Consider the following 24,009-nt stretch of genomic DNA (forward strand, 5'->3'; position numbering starts at 1 on the left):
AATGATGATGAGCTTATCTGGAGGTTGAGTCTTGGCAACAGGACTTCTTTCTTACTTTGAACCATTTCCTTTCTCATCCAAGTAGCTTCTTAGTTCTTGCAAGGATTCCAAAAATGTATTTTTTAAAGGTTGTTTAATTCCTCCTCTGTAATGAAATATGTCCCCATGACTCAACTCTCAGATTGTTGTGCACTCTGTATGTATGTTATATTAAATCAACAAATAGAGACAACCAGTCTTTAACAGCATGTTAACTAATATTTAAAGTTGGCATTAAATTGTTTATTCTTATTCTGTTTTCCACTTTGTTGCTAATGTGTTGTGTTCTTGATGTTTTTGAACATTTTCAAGCTTATTTTTAATAATGATTTATTTTTTTTTACATATATATACAAACAAATAGGCGCACAGGTAGCGGAAGTGACGCCCCTCGCGTCTCTCTTTCCATTGGTTCGCACACGTCGGGTCCTCAAACCTGGGGGTCGGCATTTGAACGCGGTCGTGACGTGTGAACCAATAAATTAAAGCGACTCTCCCTTTCGCTGGGGTTTCGGGGCGAGAGAGGTTGAAAAGGTAGGTAGGCGGCGCGCTGCATCCTGGGTACATAACTCCATGGTGATGCAGTGTGTCTGTGTTGTGTAGACTGGAAACCAAAGTAAAGTAAACGGGGGAGGGTCGGCTACGGGGGGAGCGCGAAGCGAGTTACAATGCGTCTCTCACGGTGTTGAACGGTCTCGGTGAACAATGAGCCAACTTCGGTCGTCTCGAAGCGGAATGAGACACTCTTGAGCCCCCCCCCCGAAAACAGCGAGTCCTTCTTGGCGGGGGGAAAGCGAGAATGAAGAAGCCGAGCGCCCTGCTCCCTGCTGTCGGCGTGACTGGGAAATGGTAGCGTACTATAGGAACCGCACTGGGAAGGAACATGGTCGAGAGGAGCAGCAAATTCTTGTTGATCGTCGTCGGATCCGTGTGTTTCATGCTGATTCTCTATCAGTACGTGGCCCCCGGGGTGATCAATTTCGGTTCCCCGCACGGGTATTTTACGGAGGAAGACGAAGGGGACATCTTCCCCACACCGGACCCCCACTACGTTAAGAAATACTACTTTCCCGTCAGGGACCTGGAGAGGACGATCGATTTCCAAATCAAAGGAGAGGACGTGATCGTGTTTTTGCACATCCAGAAGACCGGGGGGACTACCTTCGGCAGGCACCTGGTCCAGAATGTCCGTCTAGAGGTCCCCTGCGACTGCAGACCGGGACAGAAGAAGTGTACCTGCTACCGGCCGAACCGCAAGGAGACCTGGCTCTTCTCTCGGTTCTCCACCGGCTGGAGCTGCGGCTTGCACGCCGACTGGACAGAACTCACCAACTGTGTGCCGGGAGTCCTCAACAAGAAGGAGAACAAGCAGAAGAATCAGAGGTAAAACTGGGAAAGGGGTGGTTTGTTGATGGTGGACTATGTGGAAGTCCAAGTGTGAAAGACACTTGACATATACAGTATTAATATATCAGTGAATCTTCCGTGTTGTTGTAGTATTTCTTATTTTTCTTATTTATTTACCAGAAACATACTGCACACTCACTAATCAGGAACTTAAAATAACCTTATCAAAGTTATTTATAAGACTTAGTAATATTATCTACTCGTGTCATAATATATCTAGTAATATATGTACTTCTAGTGCTTGTATGTCTTTATTAGGTTGATCAGGTGTATTCTTTTAGTGAGGCGACTATAAAGGATTTAATGTAATAGTTCATTTTAAAGCATTTCTTCACTCAACTCATGTCAAAACTTTACAGGAGTACGCGGTTATTTTAAATTCTCATTTATACCCTAAAAATGCTGCAGTGCCACCAAATGAGATGCAGTATAAAAAGGGTCACAAGTTTGAGTTAAGCACATAACTCCATTCGACAAACACACTGAAGTCCTCACAGTGTGCGAACGGGTAATATCACATTGATCCCTTTATGATCTTAAATCCTCTGTGTTTCTATTAACAGGGAGGGACTGTTTTATGGCATGGTTTAGAAATAGAATAAGAATGGAAAGGCTTTTGCGCATCTTCCTGGAATAGTAGGTTGATAATTTATGTTGAGAGACAAATGTTGATTGACATTTCCACACAGTGCTGTGACAAATGCCACGGGAGCTCAGCAGTTCATCTGACAATTGTTGATAGGTGCCAATATCAGAACGCCCTCCCACTAAATCGCATACTGATATTCAGCTGAATTCATTTCAGAGAGGGGAGTGTAAAACATCCAGGCAACATTTCAACTCAGTAATAATCCCTCACATTGTCTGTGAGCCATCCAGACATGATGCGCATTCTTATTAAGTTATAACCCATTTCTTTTCCTCTCCTCCCTATTGTTGTTGCCAACATATTGCATCCCTCACCCAGACATATTGACGGCTGTATCAACTTCCATTTCACTGCACCCTTGTGGTTAAAGGGTATGCTTGTTGAATGGCTTATGTGTCTTTGTATTGCCTAAGCTTGCTCAATGTTTTATTTTAGTTTTGGATGATCAATAGGACAAAGGGGAGTTAGACATATGTGGGAATTGAAAGAAAGAAGTGTTTTTTGCCTCTCCGCCTATCTGTCTGGCAGCTAGACGCAGTGGAGATGTTAGGCCGGCTGCTCTGCTTCCCATGGCTGTTCAAACTGGGGATCAGAGCTGCAGGCTGGGCAGGGCTGGGCTGGGCTGCAAGGGGGGGAGAGAAGGACCCTGCAGGGGTTTGGCTCCACTCTAATCCGGGTGATTATTACCGCCGGGACACACACACACACACATACACACTAGCGTTGGTATTTGCTGCTGGCGTCAGTCCTGGCTCCCGTGGTTTCCCCCGGTCAGAGGTGATAACGTGTCCGGCCGTTCTGCATGGTGAGCTGAGATATCACAGTGGATTCAGGATAAACTGCCTTTCATCACTTTGTGAGCACTGTCTCAAAGCCTAAACCTGTGTGGGTGTGTGTTCATATGTGTTTCTGTATTTGTGCGCATCTGAAGAGACCACAGGAACAGAAAGAGACAGAAAGGCAGAGTAGATTAGAGAAGTCTAGGTATGAATGCATGAGTGTGAGTACACCAGAGAGGATCTCTTGCCTGTGGTATAATCAACTATCCTATCATTCCTGACAGAAGAAACAAGGGACTATAAGCTTAATAGCACCCTGAAGAAAACATGCTGCCCCATATTACACGCAGCTTCACTTCCACAAAGACGAGAAGAGAAATCCCTGCGACAATGAGTTTTGAAGAGAAGCTAGGAGCACATTCTGTCTCTTTCTCATGCTGCAGTAGCAATGTGGTTAAGAGGCCAGAGAAAGTGTTAAAAAGATCATCTGTGTTTACAGAACGGTGGTGAGGGATTTCTTGGCGCGAAGTTGCACGCATAGCTTTCAGATCAACTGTGCGTATTGTCAGTGTGGTGGAGATAAACAATCTGTAACTCCAGCCAGTGGTGTGACAGATTTACATGGCTGGCACACCACATACCTGCGCACTTTGTGGAGGAAGTGGTTTGGAGTTGCATCGTTAACACAGAAGAATATAAAAGAGAGTAACGTCTATCTAGAAATTTTTTGACCAGGCGGCAGCAGCAGCAGCATTTCTAGTGTTGAGATCCAGTATGTCTCTCTGCAGCTGTGTTCTCATCCAGCTGTCAAGTGGATTTTACACAAACATTTCAAATGCCGCAAAAATAAAATGTGTGTTAGGACCATTTCCATCAGCTCGATTCAAGCACATAAATACGCCCTCTGAATGACCAAAACCCACACTACCATAGGAAAAAATGGAAAGACTCAAGAACAGCTGAATACATTTAAGAATTTAACAGTAGTGGTCATGTTGATGTTAACTGAATTTTTTGCTTTAAGTCAATGATGAAAACAAGGATCCAACAGAACAGCTTTTAGAGCATAATCATTGCTGATTATCTGTGGCAGAAATTATTAAGAATTGGTAAAAAAAAAAAGGCCAATTTGCCGTTGATGTTCACGCTGGTTTAATCTGATCAACAGCCCGTTCACCTGCACAGAACAAATAGAGATCAGCAAATATTAGCATTAACCAATTATTAAAATTCATGCCTCCCCTGATCCTATGAGGCACACTAATACATTTAATATTTGTTGACCTACTCAGTGTGTTGTATCTGCTGTTGTAAAACATAATGGCCTTGTTAAATGACAAGTTGCTCTTTAAAGCAAAAGAGAGATAGTCTGACATTTAAAAGATTTTAGAAAATGTTGCTGAAGCACTATTGAACCGTTGTGTACCGATACTATAACCTTTTTCCAGTCATATTTTTATTGCTGTATTATTTATTGATCCTTCAGATGACTCTGTGTTGCTATGCATTGCACAGTTTCTTCAAAAAATGTCATAAGAACATGAAAACATTTTGAGGAAATTGGATTGAATATTATGGGTTTTTAAAAAGAATCAGTGCATCATAAATTGTGGGAGAAAAATACTGTGATGGTTTAGGCTCAGTTCGGTCTGGTGACAGATGTGTCAGCTTTAGAGGAGGGCGCATTAAGAAAGAGCGAGCGGCTGTGAGATGAATGGTTGGTAATAGGGGAGACAGGTCTGTCTTTGATCGGTGATGAGATGAGATCGAGATGAACAGTGCCATTGTGGGAGAAAAGAAATCACATACTCAGCAGAGCACCACACAGAGAGGATTTGTCATTTCCCACCTCTCATATCACTTTTAATGTTCTTTACTGATCCCATGGGACACACACAGAGTACACAGACGCACACTAACGAGTGTATGAAACAAACACACAGATCTGATTCCAAAGCCTTAGATATGGGGTTTCTAATTGGTTAAGGAGTTTCCTATCACTTCACTTAAATTAGACCCACCCTTTCAGATGGGGGATACCATCTGTCCTGTTTATGTGTATGCGTGTGCACATCTTTGGGATTGTGTGTCCGTGTTTTTAATCCTAGCGTGTCACAGAGCGTCTTAGTAAGCGAAGTGATGGGGCTAATTTTACTGCCTCTATCTCAGTCCCCTCTCAAATCACTCTCTGTTTTTTCTCTCCATTTCTTTCTCTCCCGCCTCCTGCTCATCCCCTCTGCTTGCCTCTAAAGCACTTTTCCCTCCCTCTCCTTCCATCCTTTCCTCTCTCCTTCCCTCCATAATGGTGTCACTCTCTAATCAAACAGCAGGCTTGCTTTCCGCTTGGTGGCTTCATGGCCGGGGCCTCTCTCTCCATCTCTCTCCTTCACTTTCCCCTCTCTCCTCTTTTCTATTCTCTCCATTTCTGCCCCCTCGTCTTTCTTTCTCTCCTTTGGCATCTTTCTCTTCCTCTCCCTCCGAGCGTGACTACTGCATTAGAGGAAATGTCTTTTCATGGAAGATTTGCTGCAATTTCCAAAATGGCTGCTTTGCCTAATGGACAACTGCCTTGGTTCTAATGAATGATTACATGTATGAGTATGAGGGAAAGGGGTGGAGAAGGGAAGGGGCAGAGGATGGCGGGGGCGAGGAGAGAGGGACAGAGGAGTAGATGGAGGTGATGAAGAGTAATATGAAGAAGAGGATGGGATAAGTGTGGGACAAGAGGCGAGCTGTCTGGGAATGACTGAACAGATAAAAGATGGAGGGGGGGAAAATGTTTAGTTTCATTGCTGGGGAGGGGGCAAGTCAATTAGCACGGTTGTCAAGCGCTGAGCATTACTCTTCTTTCAATAGGTCTGTTTCAGATTCACAGCACAAATCACTGCATTCTAAGATGGTTCTGTGCGCGTATATGTGTGTGTGGTGTGAGAGCGGATGCGTGTGCATGTGGTAACCCAGCATGATGCCATCAGCCAGCGAGCCAGCAAGCACAACCCAGAATCCAGATGAACTCCAGGAAGCTGCAGAGGCAGCCTCGGCTGATTGGCGTGTAGTACAAATGTGTGTGTGTCCATATGTGAGCATGCACGCGCTCATGTGTAGCCAGGCAGGTCGGTGTTAATCCAATCAGATTACCCGGGTTTAAGTGCTGGCGGCCAGGCACTCCAAAGCCGGTTATGTCCGCTCATCCTGCGACTGCACCACATTCCAGTATTCCTAACAGACATTCCCACATCACTCCAGCCAGTTATTATAGGACAACTGTACTTCTCTTACTAGGAACTAGAGTCTGAATGGTTTTGTAAGGAAAGCATGAAGCATGAATGTAGATTTTGTGATGACAGTTTAGCAAACACAAAGCTTTCCTGCTTTCTGTGGACACAGAATTAGGCAATTACAATATTTATAATTTAAGACCATTATGGTAACAAGTGAAGTATTATCATTATAGCTTTTGTTATAATATGACCAACTTTACCCACAAATTGAAAGCCAGTGTGCTAAAAAATCAAGCTGTTCATGCTAACAAATGATTTAGTAGATTATAAAATTCCTCACTTAAAGCCTGACTTACATTGGTTACAATGGTAATCACCTCTGTGTCATCTTTAACGCCAGTAACTTTTCACGCTGCTGCACGTAGTTTTATCTTTACAGCTGTTTAGTTGTCAATAAAGCACTATGTAGTGTTCTTTCAGGAGCTCTATAAATATTATTATTCCTACATTGGTGTATGACTCACACAAATGATTTCTATCTCAAATTACAGGTTTAACTTCAACAGTAGATCAGCCCTCCAACAGCAGATTAAGCAGTTGGACAAGTAACTCCTCAAGTTTTATGCTCTACCCTTCACAATGTAGTTAAAGAATGGTCGACTCGCACGCAATCTTAGCATAGTACGATGAGATATGGCCGCTGTGTGTTTTCTTCGGTAGCTCGAGGTGGTAGTGTTGACAGGCCTCTCTAAGCTACATCACTGCTTTCTCTCGACTACAACAGTTCAACTAAGGTTCAGCTACAGGTCGGTCACCATAATGCATAACATTTCAGAGTTGAGAGACTTCAGTCAAGAGGATCTTTAGATACCTCTGTCAGGCCCCCCGCTCTACACACATCCTTTAGTTTGACTCCAGCGCTCTGCAGCTGTTTTGCAGCACATAACTATTTTGCTGCAGTTGCTCATGAAAGCAAAGAGGACTTGTGGTGGTGTCGGGCAATTGTAGGAGTTGAAAAGTGTCAGAGTAAAGTCTATAGATTCTTGTATTTGTAAGCTGAACATGAAATTTACCATTGAATTGAAACTGTCCAGAATGCAAACCAGTATGGTCAAGTTGAATTAAGGCCGTTTCCACATTGATTTGCCCCCGGCTGTTTCACCTCAGTGCTTCGCAAAGACAGGACAAGGCCAGAGATCCGCTTGACCGCTGACGACTGTCTCTATTGGTGGGCTGTGCAAGGTTATCTTTGTTCTGCCTGCAAGCCTTCATTATTGATTAGCTGTTATGGATCAGCGAGGGTTTTTCATTGATTGATAAAACCCAAACAACGCCAACATAGGGCAGAACAACTGTATGTGCAACAAAGAGGGCAGAGAGAGAGAGAGCGGCAAAGAAAAGCATGAGTGATGTGTTTCGTAATCATTACACGGCCTATATGACTCTGTGTGTCACTCTGTCTCTTCCACCCTCTGCTGCCGACTGTCAAATGTCAACCCCCACTGCCACCACCAAAGTGGTTGTGCAGTCCTGTGGACAAATAACCGTGCAGTGAATGATTAGCAGACATTTCTATGGCTGGCACTGAGGGCCGCTACGCTGCAGCAGCTCCGCCAACAGGATTACTGCCTCTTGATTAGCCTAGCCTAGCATTAGCCTTACTAGCAAAAAGTGACTGACTGATTAGTGGGCATTTCTATAGTGGTTAATGAGCAGTGCTGCTGAATGCTATGGTATGCTATCCATGAGAATGGGATTACAGGCAATTAATCAGACAAGACGCGAGCTGAAGTCATTAGCCGGCCCCACGGCAAAGTCAGTGCGTCTGTGGCTGATCCTAGCTCCTGGTTTCTAAATCGGGTTTGGCCTTGTCTCTGTCTTCTGGTCTCTTGCTACTTAACAACCCTGAGTGTCTGTCTGTCTTTTAGTACCCCCTCCCTGTTCTTTGATGACTCTTGTCTGTCTTCTTTTCTCTCATACACATCTTCTGAGGATGGAGAAGGACCAAGAGAGAGGCATCCCAAGGGACTGCTCTCTGCATCCATTAACGGCACTGTCTTTTCATGTTCTTAGATGTGACAAGTCCAGACAGGATGTGACCCGAGAGTTTCTTCTCTTCCCTCAGTCTGAGCACCTCTCATTTATTAGTAAACAAACAAATAAATGCATCAGTTTTCTGAATGCATGCGTTTATGAATAAATACATCTATTCATGAAGCTGATGTGTGTCTGTGGGAGTGTGTTTGTATGTGTGTGTGAGTGAGAGATGGCCAAAGGAAGCATGTGAATGTAGAGGAGAGGCTGACAAGCGTGGTAATTGAATTGTGGGAAAAATGCAAATCCTGTAGTGCCTCTTTGAATTAACGGGAGGAGTTTTAACTGATTGGGACTGTCTCCTCTTAAGGCACACACATACACACAGTAGGCTAACTTTTACCAAATTCCAAAAACGGAATGAATGAATGATAGCGTTGTGTCTGTTGTATTCTTTTCCCATCATGCCTCTCTTTTTCTTCAGTCCATCATGCCGTCCAGTACTTCACTGTCTTTTGTTTTTGTGCATGTGTGTGTATCTGTGCATGTGAGACTCCCACCAGAAGAGCTAAAGTGCTGATGCCATTCATGGAAAGACAAGGGTGAAGGAAAAAAACAGATTCCTCGTTCAGCTGCACTTGGCTTGTCTGCTTCGCCCTAGGGCAGAGCTGTAGATCACCAGAGTTGCTCCTTTTTGAAGCAGCACACGTTTGTCTGTTGGTGTGTTTCTGCTTTCATTTGTGCATTCAAGCGGGCGTTGCATGTGTCTGTGTGGATGCTGTGTGAATGTGTGGCCTGTCTCATCTGAGTTCCCACATCTGGATGGTGATATGTGTTTGACTGTGTATCTGTATTAAAGCACAGATTAAATGTTTCAGTGTTGCTTATGTTACACTTCTGTTTTCCTGAGAGATATGAGGAAAATATATTAATGGTTTCTCTCAGAGCAATAGTGGTACTGTGAAATCAAGTGCAATAATTCCTATTATCTCCTCATTGTGATGCACAAAGTCTAGAATTTAATAACTTGGATTCAATTCTTGATTGTCGGATAAATACTAACGTTGCAGTTCTCACATTCCTACATTCAGCATGTGGGAAACACTTTTGCTTCCTTAAATATAAACTTGTGTTAACTGGTTTCATAGTTTGCAAAGTGGTGCAGCTCTCTCTTTTGTTGAGCATAAACAGTGCAGACCTTAACATGCAGAGGACATATTAAACACAGCTGCTATGAATTCTCATTTTGTTGTTTGGCAATTTCGCTAACTTTATGTTAACTAACTACAGCTGACAAAATTTGTTGCTGCCAGTTCTTTATAGCTGGCAAAATTGTCACCAACTATACTTGCACTAAAATCTGATTACATGTTAATGCAAACTAATTCAAATGGCTGTTGCTGCTATTATCAAATTTTGATTTACATATGAAAACTACTAATAAACTTGTTCCTACTCACACCACACAAACTACACAGCATCCTTTCTTAAGTACACACACAGACTCTTGTGTAAGCAGAGCTGGTCAAACAGGAGTTAAAAGGTCACCTCAAATGGAAAGCTAAACACAGACGATGGCGGAGTCAAACTTAACAGGTAAAAAGTGGGACAGGCCTCCGTTGTGATGATACTGAAGGGACAATTTAGTGAAATAGTGTCACCCTGCTGCATAAAAGTCAGTGTCAGAGCTAATCCAGTTATCCTATTCTTAGTGTCTCTTCTCTCTGCTTCCTCCTCCTCTTTACCTGGCATGGCCCTGTGGATCTGGGCCAGGAGTATGTAGGTTTCACCTTTTTCTCTCTTACTAGTTTCACCCCCCCACCCCAACCCCCTCCCTTTTTCTCCCTGCGCTTTTCTCTTTCGCTCTGTCAAAAAAACTTTTACTTCATCCTCCCTGCCACCATCCTGTCGTTTTGGTTTCTCAGTGCGTGTCAGCTTCCTCTAGAGAGAGGAAGTGATGTGTCAGGAAGTGCTTTTATCCAGCAGTGATCTGATCTGATGTGAGATTGAGATAAATGCACAAGTGCAGTGCTCTCTCTCCCCCTCACTTTCTCTTTCTCAAGAACTGTATGATGGAGAAGCTCCCTGTTTTTTTTGTTTTTGCTTTGTTATGTTTTTTTTATTCTAGCTGCGACTGTTTTTCCTCGTGTGCACAGCCAGAAAAGTCTTGTGGTCTTGGGGTGATTGCCAAATTATAAAGGGAATACGTGAACGTGGATCTTTCATACCTGTTCAGCGCCTCAAGTCCTCAAAATATCTGCAGTGAAACCTAATAAGAGAAGTTTAGGAAGTAGTCTTGGAATAAATCACTAGTTTGATCCCTTATGATATGTAATGTGTCTACCATCAGCCTTGTATTGTCTGTCAAACTGAGAAAGAATCTAAACCTCTACCTGCTCTTACTTTTTTTTTCACATTATGTTAGGTTGTTAGAAAATGTAGAAAATCTATTGGATCACTTTGAGGAGCCGGTGTGCATACAAAGTATGCTGTTGTGACATTCAGGAGACTAGTGCATGAGAAAGATACAAAATATATTAATTTTTCAGATTCTGCCTTGGGTTTTCCCAAGAAGCGCATAGATTGGCTGTTTAGAGTGTAATCGGAAGGGAAAACCCAACTCCACTGACATGCCTGTGTCTTTAATTTAAAAGGCTTTTGAGTGTTATAGTATTTAGACATGGGAATGCAAGGCCAATACACATTCATCAATATCAAACTAAATATTTTATCATATTTAGTGAACATTTATTTTGAAGTTTATTCCAAATTTAGTCATAGAGGCGAGATAAGTTCATCAGTGGATGCTCAGTCCACTGTCAGATCTTAGATTTAGAGCTATAAAAAAGACAAACCTACTACTACTACTAATACTACTTCTCTGTAGTGTGTATTATAAAAATCCACACTATTAGATAGATCAAGCATTGAGTGAGTATAAATTTGGTCCTGATGGTGGTTCTGGATGAAAGTCAGAGAAGCCATTTGAATTATACTCCAAGTGCTCCTGAGACATTTCACTCTGAATCACACATCAAACTGCTGCTGGTGCTCCAAGAGAAATCAGGTGTTCACGAAAGGCAGTAAGAGTCATCTTCTGGAGACTAAATTATTATTAAATTACAAACATTACTCTAGATGTGGTGGACTCTCCAACTAACAACTGACATCACCGTTCCCTACAGCCACGGTGCTAGAAGGCTATAAACATCCTCGCCTGGGCCGTCCTTCCTTGCAGTGATATGAAACTGGAAATGGAAAAAGTTTCCAATTAATGCAAATGTTCCGTGACGCATCAGGCCATCAACCTGGAGAAAACCAGTCATGCTCATGTTTCTGTTTTGAAATATAAGAGTTGAAGAGGTTAAATAGCTGATTGTGATGATCAGTGTCCTCCCAGTATAACTTGAACAAGTAAACTGGAAAAACTATGAATAGAAACATGCTTGTTTTTTTATGTAGCAATATAGTGGCAGAGACAGAAAATAAATGCCCAGTTAGATCCGCAGATGCTCATCATACAACAACATAACATAGTCTGACCCCTTCCAAGTGCCCAAAATGCTCATAAAATGTGTCTTTGGTGGATAATTTACAAAGCATTAGCTACCACATTGACTTCTAACAGTCTGAGATATTTTAAAATGTAGTTTTTGGTTTTTACTTGTTGTCAAAATTTGACTTGGCGCAGTATCTCCCTCTCCAGTTACACAAACTGGACAAATCAAGCCAAAACAATGACTACAGACTGCCTTCTGAATGGCTATCTGTCATGCTGCTGCCATCTAAATTTCATATTCTCCGCTGCAAACAGACATGGTGTTATTCTTAGAAAGCCAAAAAATTGTTGGTGATGGCTCATCAGTTTCCAACAAATGTCACCCTACCACGAAGGAGCCTTTAAGCACTGATAAGCTTTCAGAAGTGAATATGTCGTTGTGAAGCAAGTTGTGCACAGACAAGATTCCCTTAGTAAATTGTGTAAGATTTTTTGTTTATTTTAGGCTTTCCTTAACCAGGAAAGTCAGTTCAAAATAAATCCTTAAGTACACTAAACTCCTTCTAAAGGCAGGAGACCCATTCTTTATTGAAAGGACAGTGACAGAGTGGGATTAAACTAAAAAATAGTTAATACATTTAAACAAAGAGAAATACCAGGGACACAAGATTAAAAGGCTAATCATTTATAGAAGGCGACAGAAAACCAAAATAACGTTTTGAATTCTACAAGATCAAGAAAGCCACTGAAACTAATTAAAGTGGTGTAGCCCTGTTAGTTTATTGCTTCAAGAAATCTATCCCATCCGCATTCTGTTGTGTCTGTGGGTCCATAGCAATAAAAGAAGGAGAGTAGGGGCATTTGAGGCACATAAAAACCTTAAGACCTCCAGGCAGCTTGTGTAGTCCACACGGCTTGTTCCAGAAAGATGTCACTCTGCCATGACTTGGGTTATTTCCCACTTGCGTGATTCTGGCCTTCTGCATGTTGAGCACCACAATGCAAATACTCCAGGGTACTCATGCAAAAATGCAGAGCACGCTCTCTCTCTCACACTTTCTGCCACACACATTCGGCCTCTGTCCCTCTCACTGACTTTATGGATGCTCGCTGTTTGAGGTTTTCCCTTGTTGAATGTACCCCCCTCCCGTCCCCTTTTTCTCTTCCTCCCTTCCTTCCTTTGCCTCTTCTCTCTCGGCCGTCTTTTGTCCGGCATCTCTTCACGCTTGACCAGCCTTGCCGTGACTCTTGACTTCAAAGAGCTACTTCATTCATCAGTCACTCATCAGAGAGAGAGGTCCATTCAGTGCGTCGCTAAAAGAGAAGGAGGGGACGAGGAGTGAGTGTATAAAAAAGAGGGGGAACAAGTGTATGAAAAGAGGGCACAAGAGAGAAAGAGGATTCGCTCTTGATCCGTGGGGAACCTCAGGAGTCACAAAAGCAAAAAAGGGACACACTCCCACACATCTACACACAGTCACTACAGCCTGTATTGACTCTGTATGGGTGTCAACACTTAAATGCACTCTCACATGCACACTCTTTTTGTTTTGGTCCGCTTGGATGCGTGCAGATGCCGCAAACGTGATCCCTTCTTCCTTTTTCTGTCTCTCCTATCTCGTCTTTCCCCTCATTCTTTTTCACTGACAGTACAAAGAGGAGTCGAGGCCTGTTCCTTCCTGTAATCCCTCATTGCACCTGGATGTGTGTACAATTGTGTGTTGTCTCACATCTTTCCCACACTGCAGCCACTTTCCAGCATTTCTAAATCTCGCCCTATGTATTTTCATCTTGTTCGTGTCCACTGACATTCTCCCTCTTTTTTCCCATTTCTCTATATTGAGGTGGCTGGCAAACTAGTTTTCAGGTCAGTGGAAATTGCTATTGCTTCCCCTCTCAGCTGGAGTCTGGCTCACACTCAAATGCACACAAACACACACATAGATATGCATGCTTTTTTTTTTTTTTTTTTTTTTTTTTTGTTCTGTTCATCATGCTTTCTTTGTGTGAGCGGCTTATACAGACATGTGGTTGTGTGGTCTTGTATACGGTTGCTGACTTGCTAGGTGCACCAGGTTTCTTTTCATCCCTCTTTTGTCTCTTCATTATTCCATTGTTTATTTGTTTTTCTCCCCCAAGTAATAAGTCATAACTGAAAGTCTGTCACGCTCTGTGTCATTCGCCTCAGTCCTTTTTTGTGGTTGTTCACTTTCTGTATGAAGCAGAGGAGGTTTCTTTTATGACTCACCTTGTTTGTGTGTGGGAATCTATGTATGTAGCCTTTTACCCAGGTTAAACTTTGCTGTTCAACAAGCAGGTTTTGATGTTTTGTACTTTGTACAGATTTTACATAAAAACATATATTTTGACCTTTGCCTAGTTGAGTCAGAAACATATTTTTGTTCATCAGACGTTATTCACATGGATCAAGGACAAGAAGTTTGAAACTGGTGAATTTGGACTTACTTTGCTCCTAGGTGGCTAAAGTATTCATTTTAGTTATTTTTTCCAACCAGCAATCTGTAAACCAAATAATTTAAATTTACAATTACATACTAAGGAAAACAGGCAGAAACTAGCTTGAAATTACATAAAATCAAATTTTCTTGCCTGTGGAGTTTTCTTGTAAACATAATTCATTTTACAGCCAGAGGTACTTGTATACTAAAATGTATGTTTTGTCTCTCTCTAAGGTCAACACATTACACCAACACCTATTTTCAAAGCCATTCTTTCACCTTCTTTACTCTGCATACGTGTTTACTTGCTCTCAGTTTTTCTGTTCTACCTTTTTCAGGGTCATTGTGGTGGTGTTTCCTGCCACCACCTGTTATTCAGTTAAGTGGTGTGAAACCATTGGCAGCACTGTGAGTCGCCCCATGCTTGTGTGCACGAACATAAAAACAACATTGTTTTATAGCAAAAATACCCTGTGGTCAAAAACTCAGCTGGCTACCTCTAACCGACTTTGTTTGGTGAGATGGATTCTCAGTCAGTCTGTAGGAGTAGATGTACTTTATCTAGATGTTATAGCCTGGAATGGACTGTACCTTTTATTAAATGACCAAACGGAGTGAAGAAACAACAATGCAGTTAACACTAATGCTAAGTTAAAGTTACAGGTTTTTTAGATATATCAGTGCAATCTTACTCAATTAAGTGTAGAAGCCCACTGTGAACGACAAGTGTTAATTAAACCATAGTTATCTTTGAGCTGTATTTAATGGTGGAGTTGGATCACACTACATTATATATAAAGCTATTGCTAATATTTGCTCACCATTATGTGTGAACTCTTTAAAGCTCATTCATCATAATTAAATGCCTGAATGCATCTAAAAAGCCAAAAAATAAGGACATTTTATTTTTAAATTCAGTAAGGCCGGTGAGTAAGTGAATGAAAGTGAAAAAGAGAAATTGCGCCCACTGAGAATCCATCTTAAAATTGTCATAGAATTGGCAAATCCACAAACCACAGTGTTTAGATTTGAAATATCACCCAGCCCCCCCTCCACACACATACATGCAGACACACAATCTTTACTGGGCAAAGCTTCACCTTCACGGACACACACAAACTGCCACGTGCCGCTGCACACCAACGACCACAAAAAGCCTTTAGAGAGCGGGTGTGGAGACATACATGAGTCACAGGTCTTAATAAAGCAGAGGAGGTGTGGAATAGTTAATGAAACACCTTTTTGTTTTTGTTATTCTGATTGCCAGTATGAGGAAGTGTGTGCATCTGCTTATGTTTAAGTGTACTTACATAGAAATAAGTTTGTTTTTTTTATATTTATATATGTTTTCATAAATATAAATCACTCTGTGAATTACATGCACACACTAGATCCAATCTGGTGAGTCAGTCAAGTTCTTATAAGCCAGCAAGCTGAGTAACAGGCCTGCCATGGCATGCCCGAACAACACACACACACACATACACACATGCAGAGACACATTAATCTTAAAATGGAGATGGAGAAAGAGCTTAATAAAAGCACTATGGAGGAGGAAAATGGAAGGGAGGGATAACCTTGTTCAAGTTAAGAAACCGAAAGGCAGGCCTGGGAGAAAGAAGAGGAGTTGGATAGATGGAGAGTGACGAGATAGCAGAGTAAAAACAAAGAAAGCAAGGAGGTGAGGGAAAGTATCTCTCCATCTCCCCCTCCTCCCCCAAAGGAATGTTAATCAGCATAAAGGGGTCAGCCCTTTTGGCGTTTCTTTGTGTGTGTGCGTGTGTTTGTGTGTGTGGTGGGGTGAAAAGGTCAGACATGGTGTTCTGGCCTTTTGGAGCCTTGTCTAAAGTGCTTCAAGCAACTGTGCACAGGGGTCCATTACAAAGCCCTTTACAACTTTCTTTACAACGCAAACACTCTCTGCCACAAAATTCAGATAAACAGATTCATCAGTTTTGACAATATTATCATGACAATGAAGTGCTGTGTGGAGAGTTTATTTTTAAGTCATCAGATATCCAGCTGTGGGGGAGAAAATATGCATCGATTATGTTTTTTTTTTCATAAAATCATCATAAGTCATTATCTTCTAGTTTTCAATTTTGTCTGTCAGAGAGTGCCTATGAGCAATTTCAAAGCATGGATTCATACCAGTCTTTCCTTCCACACGTCCCACAGGGGGGAATTCTGTTAGCTTTGGCAGACAGACACAGAGGGTTATAGATAAGAAAACAGCCAAAGAACCAAAATGTGTCATGCATGGCAGCTGATTTAAAATGTATTGTACCGTAGATATTAATAATATCTGTACTGTTACAGTAAGAGAAAAGTCTTCAGCAGTATTGACAAATACATAGATAGTTTTTCTCTGATTTGTACAATCTGGCATGAGTTGCGTTGTACTTTGACGCATCTGCTTTCACACTTTAATTTAATTTTAATTTAAATTTTACTGCTTAAAAATGATACACAATGCATAAATGAAAGTGTAGTCTTATGACAGCGGTGCTTTAGGAGTTGCCCGGTTTAAATTAACTAGGAGATTTTCTCCAACAAGTATCTTTGTTTATTGGCCAGAAGATTCTTCACAGCACCAAATTAAGTTGTGTAGGAAGCTGTCTGAAACATTTTTTGCTTTTAATAAAAAAACAGCCCCAGGTGGTTTGGAGGTGCAGCAGTCAGTATTGAATTGCCTTTTCTTTATATGATTCATTGCGTAGTCCCAGTACAGAGACAGGTTTGAGACATAAAGGTTGCAGTTATGAGAAGTCATAAAATATAAACCAGTCAAAGTTATCTTCAAAGACTGTCTAATACGGTGTTAAACATGTCAGTTAATTGTTCAAGAAAAACCAAACATTTTTTTAAATCTCCTTTAATCTGCTTAATAATGTTTCCATATTAACATTAGTGACAAACCCATAATTATTATCACTCACTCACCAAGTTCTTTGGATTTTAGCATCTTCTTGCAGTTTTCTAACACTCAAGTTCACTGTTTTGGTTGTGTGACACTGTTCCCATGATCTCTGCGTTCCAGATGCAGGCAGGTGTTTTCAGTGAAAAATGCAGCACTAGATGCCAGACAGACAAAGTTAACAATCAGCTAGAGAGAAGTTGTCCTCGGCAATTAGTGGAGAATAGTAGAATTAAACTGCTAGGTCGTCAGAAACTGTTGTAGTTGTAGTCGTTTGCTTCACTTCACTTCAACATGTTCATCTGCCCTCACTTGAACAAAACAGTTTCTTCCAGGTGTAGATTTTACTAAAGCTGCCTTCCTGGCACACTATAGAGGGTCAGTTAAAGCTTTTATATGAAAAGTTTTTACGCATTATGAAACACTCTTATATTCCTACTGTGGTACAAATTGTGCTGCGGTGAAATTAAACACTGGAAACGTTTTTACTGCATAAAAGATGTATTTTGTTCTGCGATTTGCAGACTGGATTTCCTTGGTCTGCCTCTCTCCAACTTATTTTACACATTTCACACTGATTGCTGTATTTCTTGGGTCAGTAGTCCAATGTGAAGAGTGCCAGTTTGAGTGAGTCTCCTTAGCTGAGGTCGTTTTCACAGCTAAACCAGTTGAAGCAGCTTTTTCAAACTAGATGTGATTTCCCCTTATTTCAGTTTATTGGGCCATATAAGAAATTGGACTGTGTAATTTCACTTGGGACCAAAACAATCACACCAGGGCCTTGTTGAGTGGATGTGCTCAGTGCGTCTCAGTGCACCTCTGTGAGAATCATTTGGATTGCAGCTGCACAAACAATGAAACCAAGAAATGGAATAAAAAGGGATAAGTTAATTATTCAGAATTTCAATTCATAAACAGTGGGATAATCCTTTGTTGTACACTTGGACAACAACAAGCACATTGTCTAAAGGGAGTGTGGTAGTCTGTGCAGTGATCCACATCTGCAATGCTGATGCGCAGTCCTCCCAGCTACATGATTAAACAGGAACAAGGAGCAAAGGGGTCAAATCTTTCTCTGTTGGTCATCAAAATAGTTTAAATCCCTTAACGGAAAGTCCCTACATCCATTTGCAATTTAGCCTGTTAAGAAATATGTTGTATCTTGTTGCTACATTTCAGCTTTTGTTTACATGTGTTTACATTGTCAAAACAATACCAGATCTATATTTAGTCATACTTTTCATTGTTCTGTTCGTTTTCACCGCACTGAAACACAGTGGAAACTCTACAGCATCTTATCAAAACAATGCTGATGACATTATGTTTGCTAGAATTTACAAGTTAGCATCCAGACATAGGCTATAATAACGTAAGGTTAGGCTTAAATGTTGTGAAAGTATTCAGTATTTTCTTACATTTTATAGTTAATCAGTTGAGAAAATAATGAGTAGAGAAAATTAATGAGTAAATACAGTATATCAGCTTCATTTTCCACCTCCGTGCGACCACCACCTTTATGTTATAGACATTCATCGCAGATTTCCTGGTGCAGCTTTATGTTGGGAAAGAAAGGATTAGTCTGTTGGCTTCAGTTTTATCATTACACTGTACACGTGTTTACAAGAGTCTTCCCCTGCTGGCCTAGGTTATAGATATGCTGCTTTGTTCCCGAACTCCAAGAGTAAGCTGCTATTATAACCAATAGAAATGATGACCACAAATACGTCCCGGTTTTTAAGAAGCAGAATAAGTTATTAAGCAGCTTCAAACTCTTTCGCTGTCTTCTCCTTGTGTATTCCGGTGGTACTGAATTGAGGTTAGAACATGTTGTACGTTCCTCACCCTGGTATTTCTCCAGTCTACAGTATGTGCTGGGGTTTGTGTGTGTTGTGTCAGTGTTGCATTTGGATGTGTTAATCTATATGTATAACCATGCGTATGTTGGCGCTTCTGTTGATTAATGTAACTCTGAGGTGAAAGTGAAACAAGTCCGATGAATGCTCACTTACTGCTGCACATGAACACACTCACATATTGTTTGACTGCTGTGGATATCTAGAATGAGATGTGATGCCCATGGAATAAGAGATCCTGTCTCTGCCTCCTCTCATGTCTCTCGGTGTGTCCCCCTCTCACTGTCTCTTTTTCCGTCTTTCCATTTCTCATCTGTGCTCACCCTGTCATCTCTGCTCCTCCCTCTCTCTCCTGCTCTTCTTCTCTTTTCCATCAGACAGAAGCCATGAGCTGCCATCAGGCTTATTTCAGACACTGGCACACACACCCCCTCCCTCTCCCTTCTTTTTTTTACACTTCATCCCTGTCGTCACCTCCTGTCGTAATTCTTCCATCCTTCTGTTTGACTCCATCTACCTGCTTATGTGTGTGTGTGTTCGCCTTGGACTCATTTCGGATGCTTTGGCCCTCATCAGCGGAAGATCTGGAGGAGGACAAAAGCAAATCTGGGAATCGCTCCTCTGCTATTTCTTCTTTCTCTTTCTACCTGTCCATCTGGTTGCCTACTCCAGGGACGGGGTTTCTCACTGTGTGTTTGTGTGTTTCTCCCCTGAGCGTCAACCTCTTTGAGCACACATCTCTCATTCATTTATAATGAGGTGTCAGGCCATCCAGTCCCCGTGGTTGCACAAATTCACTGCTTTTGGCATGCTGTCTGTCATACCCAACATGTCCGTATGTTTGCTTGTCCATCTCTCCCTCGCTTTCTCTCTCTCTCTCTCTCTCTCTCTCTCTTCCCAATTTATACATCTGTCTACCTGTCTGTTTGCTGGTCTGTCTGTCACTGCTTTTGTCAAATAAATAGGTCATCCACCTATCAATTTGTCCTTCTGACTGGCCTTCCTTACTGTCAGTCTGCCCATCTCGCTGCTCATTTTTTCCCACTTGTCAGTCTGTCAAATTAATTCTTCTGCATTCCCTTAAATGAGCCAAGGTGCATCATTTTGAGCCATCGATCTTAGGTGATGTGATTGCATAGGGATTTGTGTAAACATTGTATAATATTTGCACAGTGTCACTCTGTGGTTGGTACATGCTGGCCTGTCCTCATGTCCTTACAACTGATTATTTACTTTCCTTGTTTTTTTCCTCTCTTTTTCATGGTCGTCCTGTCATACACCTCTACGTGGTCTCTTCTGCAACAGGTAAGACTGTTTTTTTGTCTTGTTTTATCTGACCTGCTGTGTGTGTGTGTGTGTGTGTGTGTGTGTGTGTGTGTGTGTGTGTGTGTGTGTGTGTGTGTGTTGTATGTAAAGTTCAGTCGTCACAAGAGTCGAAGTTGGGTCATGGAGGTTTGTTAATCAAATAACTTGCATCGTCCTCACTGCTTTCCACACACAAACGCTTTCTCTTGTTCCTGTGATATGTTAGTCTCACATGCACTTCACAATCTCAGGTCTCTCACACACACACACACACACTCACTCACTCACTCTCCATATGGGTTGATTTACTGTGCTGGTGTTGATTTACTAAACTTGTTAAATGTTAACTCAACTTTGAAAGTCTGAAGGTCTTTGTGTCTGTGTTTGTTCTTCCTTTGCTGTGTGTGTGGGGCGGGGGGGCATGCATGTGCACCATATCTCTGTCGGGACACTTCAGCTATCCCAGATGGGATTGGCCTTATCCTTCTTTCCATTCATGCAGCCTGTGGGACTCGTTTGTATTTGTGTGATTTCTTTATAACTGTGAACATTGTGTAGAATGTGTGTCATCACCTGCAGGATGTTATTTTCCCTGAGCTGTCTCCTGTGAACCCTTTCGCCTCTGAAGCACCTATTCTCTAATTTCCCATCATTCTGTATTCTCTCCATCCCTCCTCCCTCTGTTCTTTCCCCCCCGCCATCCTCTACCTTCTGTCCCTTATCTCTTGTTTGCAGTGGAGCACCCAGAAACGCCTATACCAACCTGTGTGTGCGTGTAGGTGTGGGAGGGGTACGTGTAGTGCATTCTGGCGTAGTTTGGAAAGGTGTTTCTCTGCGTTTCACTTCCCAACCGTCTGTTTTCTCAAGTTCATCTTTTTATCCTTCATTTACTTTCTTATGCCTCTTAACCCCCACCCTTCTTCCCCGTATGTCTCTCTGTTTGTCGCGTCTCTCCCTCTTTCTACCTCTCCTCTCCCCTGAGTGGTCTTCAGTTTTACAATCTGTTGAAAATCTGTGTTTCCAGCCCAGCGCCCTGCTTCCTTCTACACATCCAAGTGTGTGTATGTTAATCTGCATGAATACAGCTTGTGTGAATCTCTACCTTGGTCTCCGGTGCATTAAACCCCACCGGGGTGTGTTTTTGTTCAGTCCACTGATGTTGACATGAAAGCACCAAGCCCACTTCCTCCTCTTCTTCTTCCTCTATCATCTTCTTTTTTTATTTCTTCAGTGTCTTTTTAACTATGCAGAAGGCCAACACAATCTCACCAGTACACCAGGAGTTCTGCTCATCAGTCTGGCAACCAAAACTCATACAAGCAGATATATAATTTTCTTGAAGTGTAGAGTTGATAGAAGAACCATCACTGATGGAAGCCATGAAGACTTGGGGGGTGCATGACTCTCTTCCACAGATATTTTGTCAGGAGCTCACGTCTTTTCTTATTTATTTTTCTCTCTCCTTGTTTTGTACCTACTGTAAACCCGTAGAGAAACAGAAGAAAGGATGACCCAGATAAGGAAAAAATAAATGAGGAGAAACGGAGGGCGCGCAAAAATAAAAAGTGCCAAAAAAGTGGGATTGTATGGAGGGGGGGAGGGAATGGCAGTCGAGAAATTTACTGGCGACACCTGCTTTGTGTCAGTGATCCATTGAAAAAGACACATTCCTTACTCTACGTCTACTTGCTTTCCTCATTCTGTTTTCTTCTTTTTTTATGTGCTTGTGAAAAAAAAGGATGAGGGAATATAGGGAGGGGGCAGACGAGAACATATCATGCAGGAAGGGAGCAAGGTATCATCCCATGTGTGCCTGTTTGTGTTTTCCTGTGTGTGAGGGGGTATTTGTGAATGTACATGCACTTGTCTTTCAGAGAATGTGTGCATGTTTGAAGAGGGATTCTTAAACAGCATTATTAACTCATCTGGGTTTTGCTTAAGTCGCCTCCCATTCTCAGATAACACGCATACACACTTTAACACACACACACACACACACACACACACAGAAAGCGGTGCAGTGCATCTTGACAGCTCCCCGGGCTCCTATCCTGGAAAGGCGAGACAGGAGAGCACTGAAGCATGCTGGGATAGTAGAGGACCCGGACGTTCATCTCTGAGCCCCCCAGCTCAGTTAATACTTAATGTCGCAGCACGCGCACACACACGCACAAACACACACACACACACGCAGAGTCATAAACACAAATGTGCACATACATACACAAGACCAGGAAGACTTGCTTACACATACACGCTCACAGTATATAAAATATTCAGGAGTCTATGAAATAATGATGAACATTGATGGAATGAAACTTGCTAATTTAACTGGGACCCTCTCCTTCCTTTGTTAGAGGAAGACAGGCCATGGAGACTTAGATGCACACACACAATGACTGGCTGGCTCACCCACACCTTACAGACTTGTTTCCAGCACAAGAAGAAAAGTGACACTTATGGGCACCAGTGGGACAGTTTCTGAACAAAAGTGTGTTTTTCACAGCATCTGCCCCATTCTACTACTAATGTAGTGTGCGTGTGCAGGCGTGCCCATGTTTGACACAGAGGATGCATTTGAATTTTACAGTGGTTTGATGTCAACTATGTATACATGTGGCTCATAAGTAGGGCAGCTGTCCTGTTTCCTTCAGTGCAACATTTATGCACTGAGTGGGAAGTGCAGCAGTATTGCTATAAAGATTAATAATGCTGGCTGCCGTTTGTAGCATTGAGATAGAAGTTTGGTAATCAGTTAATTAAATCAGCTAATTAAATCAGTGTTTGGAGGCGAGCATGTTTTTCACATTTTGCTTTTCTGAATGGTGGCAAACAGTGGGAGGGAAACAGAGAGAAAGCACAAGGAACTGAGACAGAGATGGAGGGAGAATATGAGGGCCTGTTGAAAGCTGCACTTCTTAAACGATAAGGGCACAAGACATGTTTAAATCTGTGTTTGCGACAGACACTGTGCCTTCACGTGGCTCTGCACGTGTACTCATGAGTATGTGTGGTTGCAAGTATTTGTGTGTAAGTACATATGTTCACTCATGCACATGCCGTTTTTCAGAGAGCATGATTAACTCATCTGGATTTGCTCACTCGCTATCATGCACACTTATTCTGGTGTGTGTGTGTGTGTCTGCGTGTGTTTAACTTATGGAGTTTCCAACACCAACAACCTCACATTCCCCAAGTGGCAAATTGTAAGTGTGTGTAGTGCACATTTTCCACTGATGTCAGCATTTGGATTCCGAATCACTTTATAGTATAAGTTTTTATACTGAAAAGATTTCTCCCCTGTAACAACCAGCATTAATGCAATGTTATCCGGCACTGATTGTACTCTTTGCTGCGCTAAGCTGTCAGGTAGCGGTGGAGGCGAAATAAAATGTTTCCTCTTATATTCATGAGTTTCAATTTAGACAATTACATGAGCAGCAAGATTTGTATTACAGTAAACTTGGCATTTATGGAAGTTTTCAAAACAAAGTTGAGGGCTTTAAAAAAACAGAGAGCGGAAAGCCATTAAGATTATTGGTATAATGAGATAAAACTCCTAGATATGAATTAAAAGCTTGACTGCAAGAGAGTAATATGCATTAACACAGCCAGAATCAAACCAAAATGAAATGATGTCAAAGCTTCCCTGTGAAGGTACAATTTAACAAGTGAATCCAAAGGTGGCAATATTTTTCCCCCAACCTAAGCTCCTCAAACAGTGGGTTCAAAAAGCCTCAGAGCACAGACAACACATCCAGGCTCCAAGGCTTATTACGTGCTGCAGTGCCTTCAAACTACTGTGCATTAAAGCTAAGTAGAGTTTGTATCAGCATTACGCAGTCAT

At 41.9% G+C, this 24,009-nt stretch overlaps 1 protein-coding gene across 1 annotated transcript in view; it reads left to right on the forward strand.

Moving 5' to 3' along the window:
- The first annotated feature begins 560 nt into the window (after positions 1–560).
- hs6st1a (heparan sulfate 6-O-sulfotransferase 1a) overlaps positions 561–24,009 on the forward strand; it is a 50,702-nt gene continuing 27,253 nt past the window's right edge. Inside the window, exon 1 of the mRNA XM_026339643.1 lies at positions 561–1,422. Coding sequence (XP_026195428.1) covers positions 923–1,422 — 500 coding nt within the window. The 5' untranslated portion in view covers positions 561–922. The remainder of the gene's footprint in view (positions 1,423–24,009) is intronic.

The sequence above is a fragment of the Anabas testudineus genome, chromosome 22 (genome assembly GCF_900324465.2).
Source record: "Anabas testudineus chromosome 22, fAnaTes1.2, whole genome shotgun sequence".
In the NCBI taxonomy this organism is placed as follows: Eukaryota; Metazoa; Chordata; class Actinopteri; order Anabantiformes; family Anabantidae; genus Anabas; species Anabas testudineus.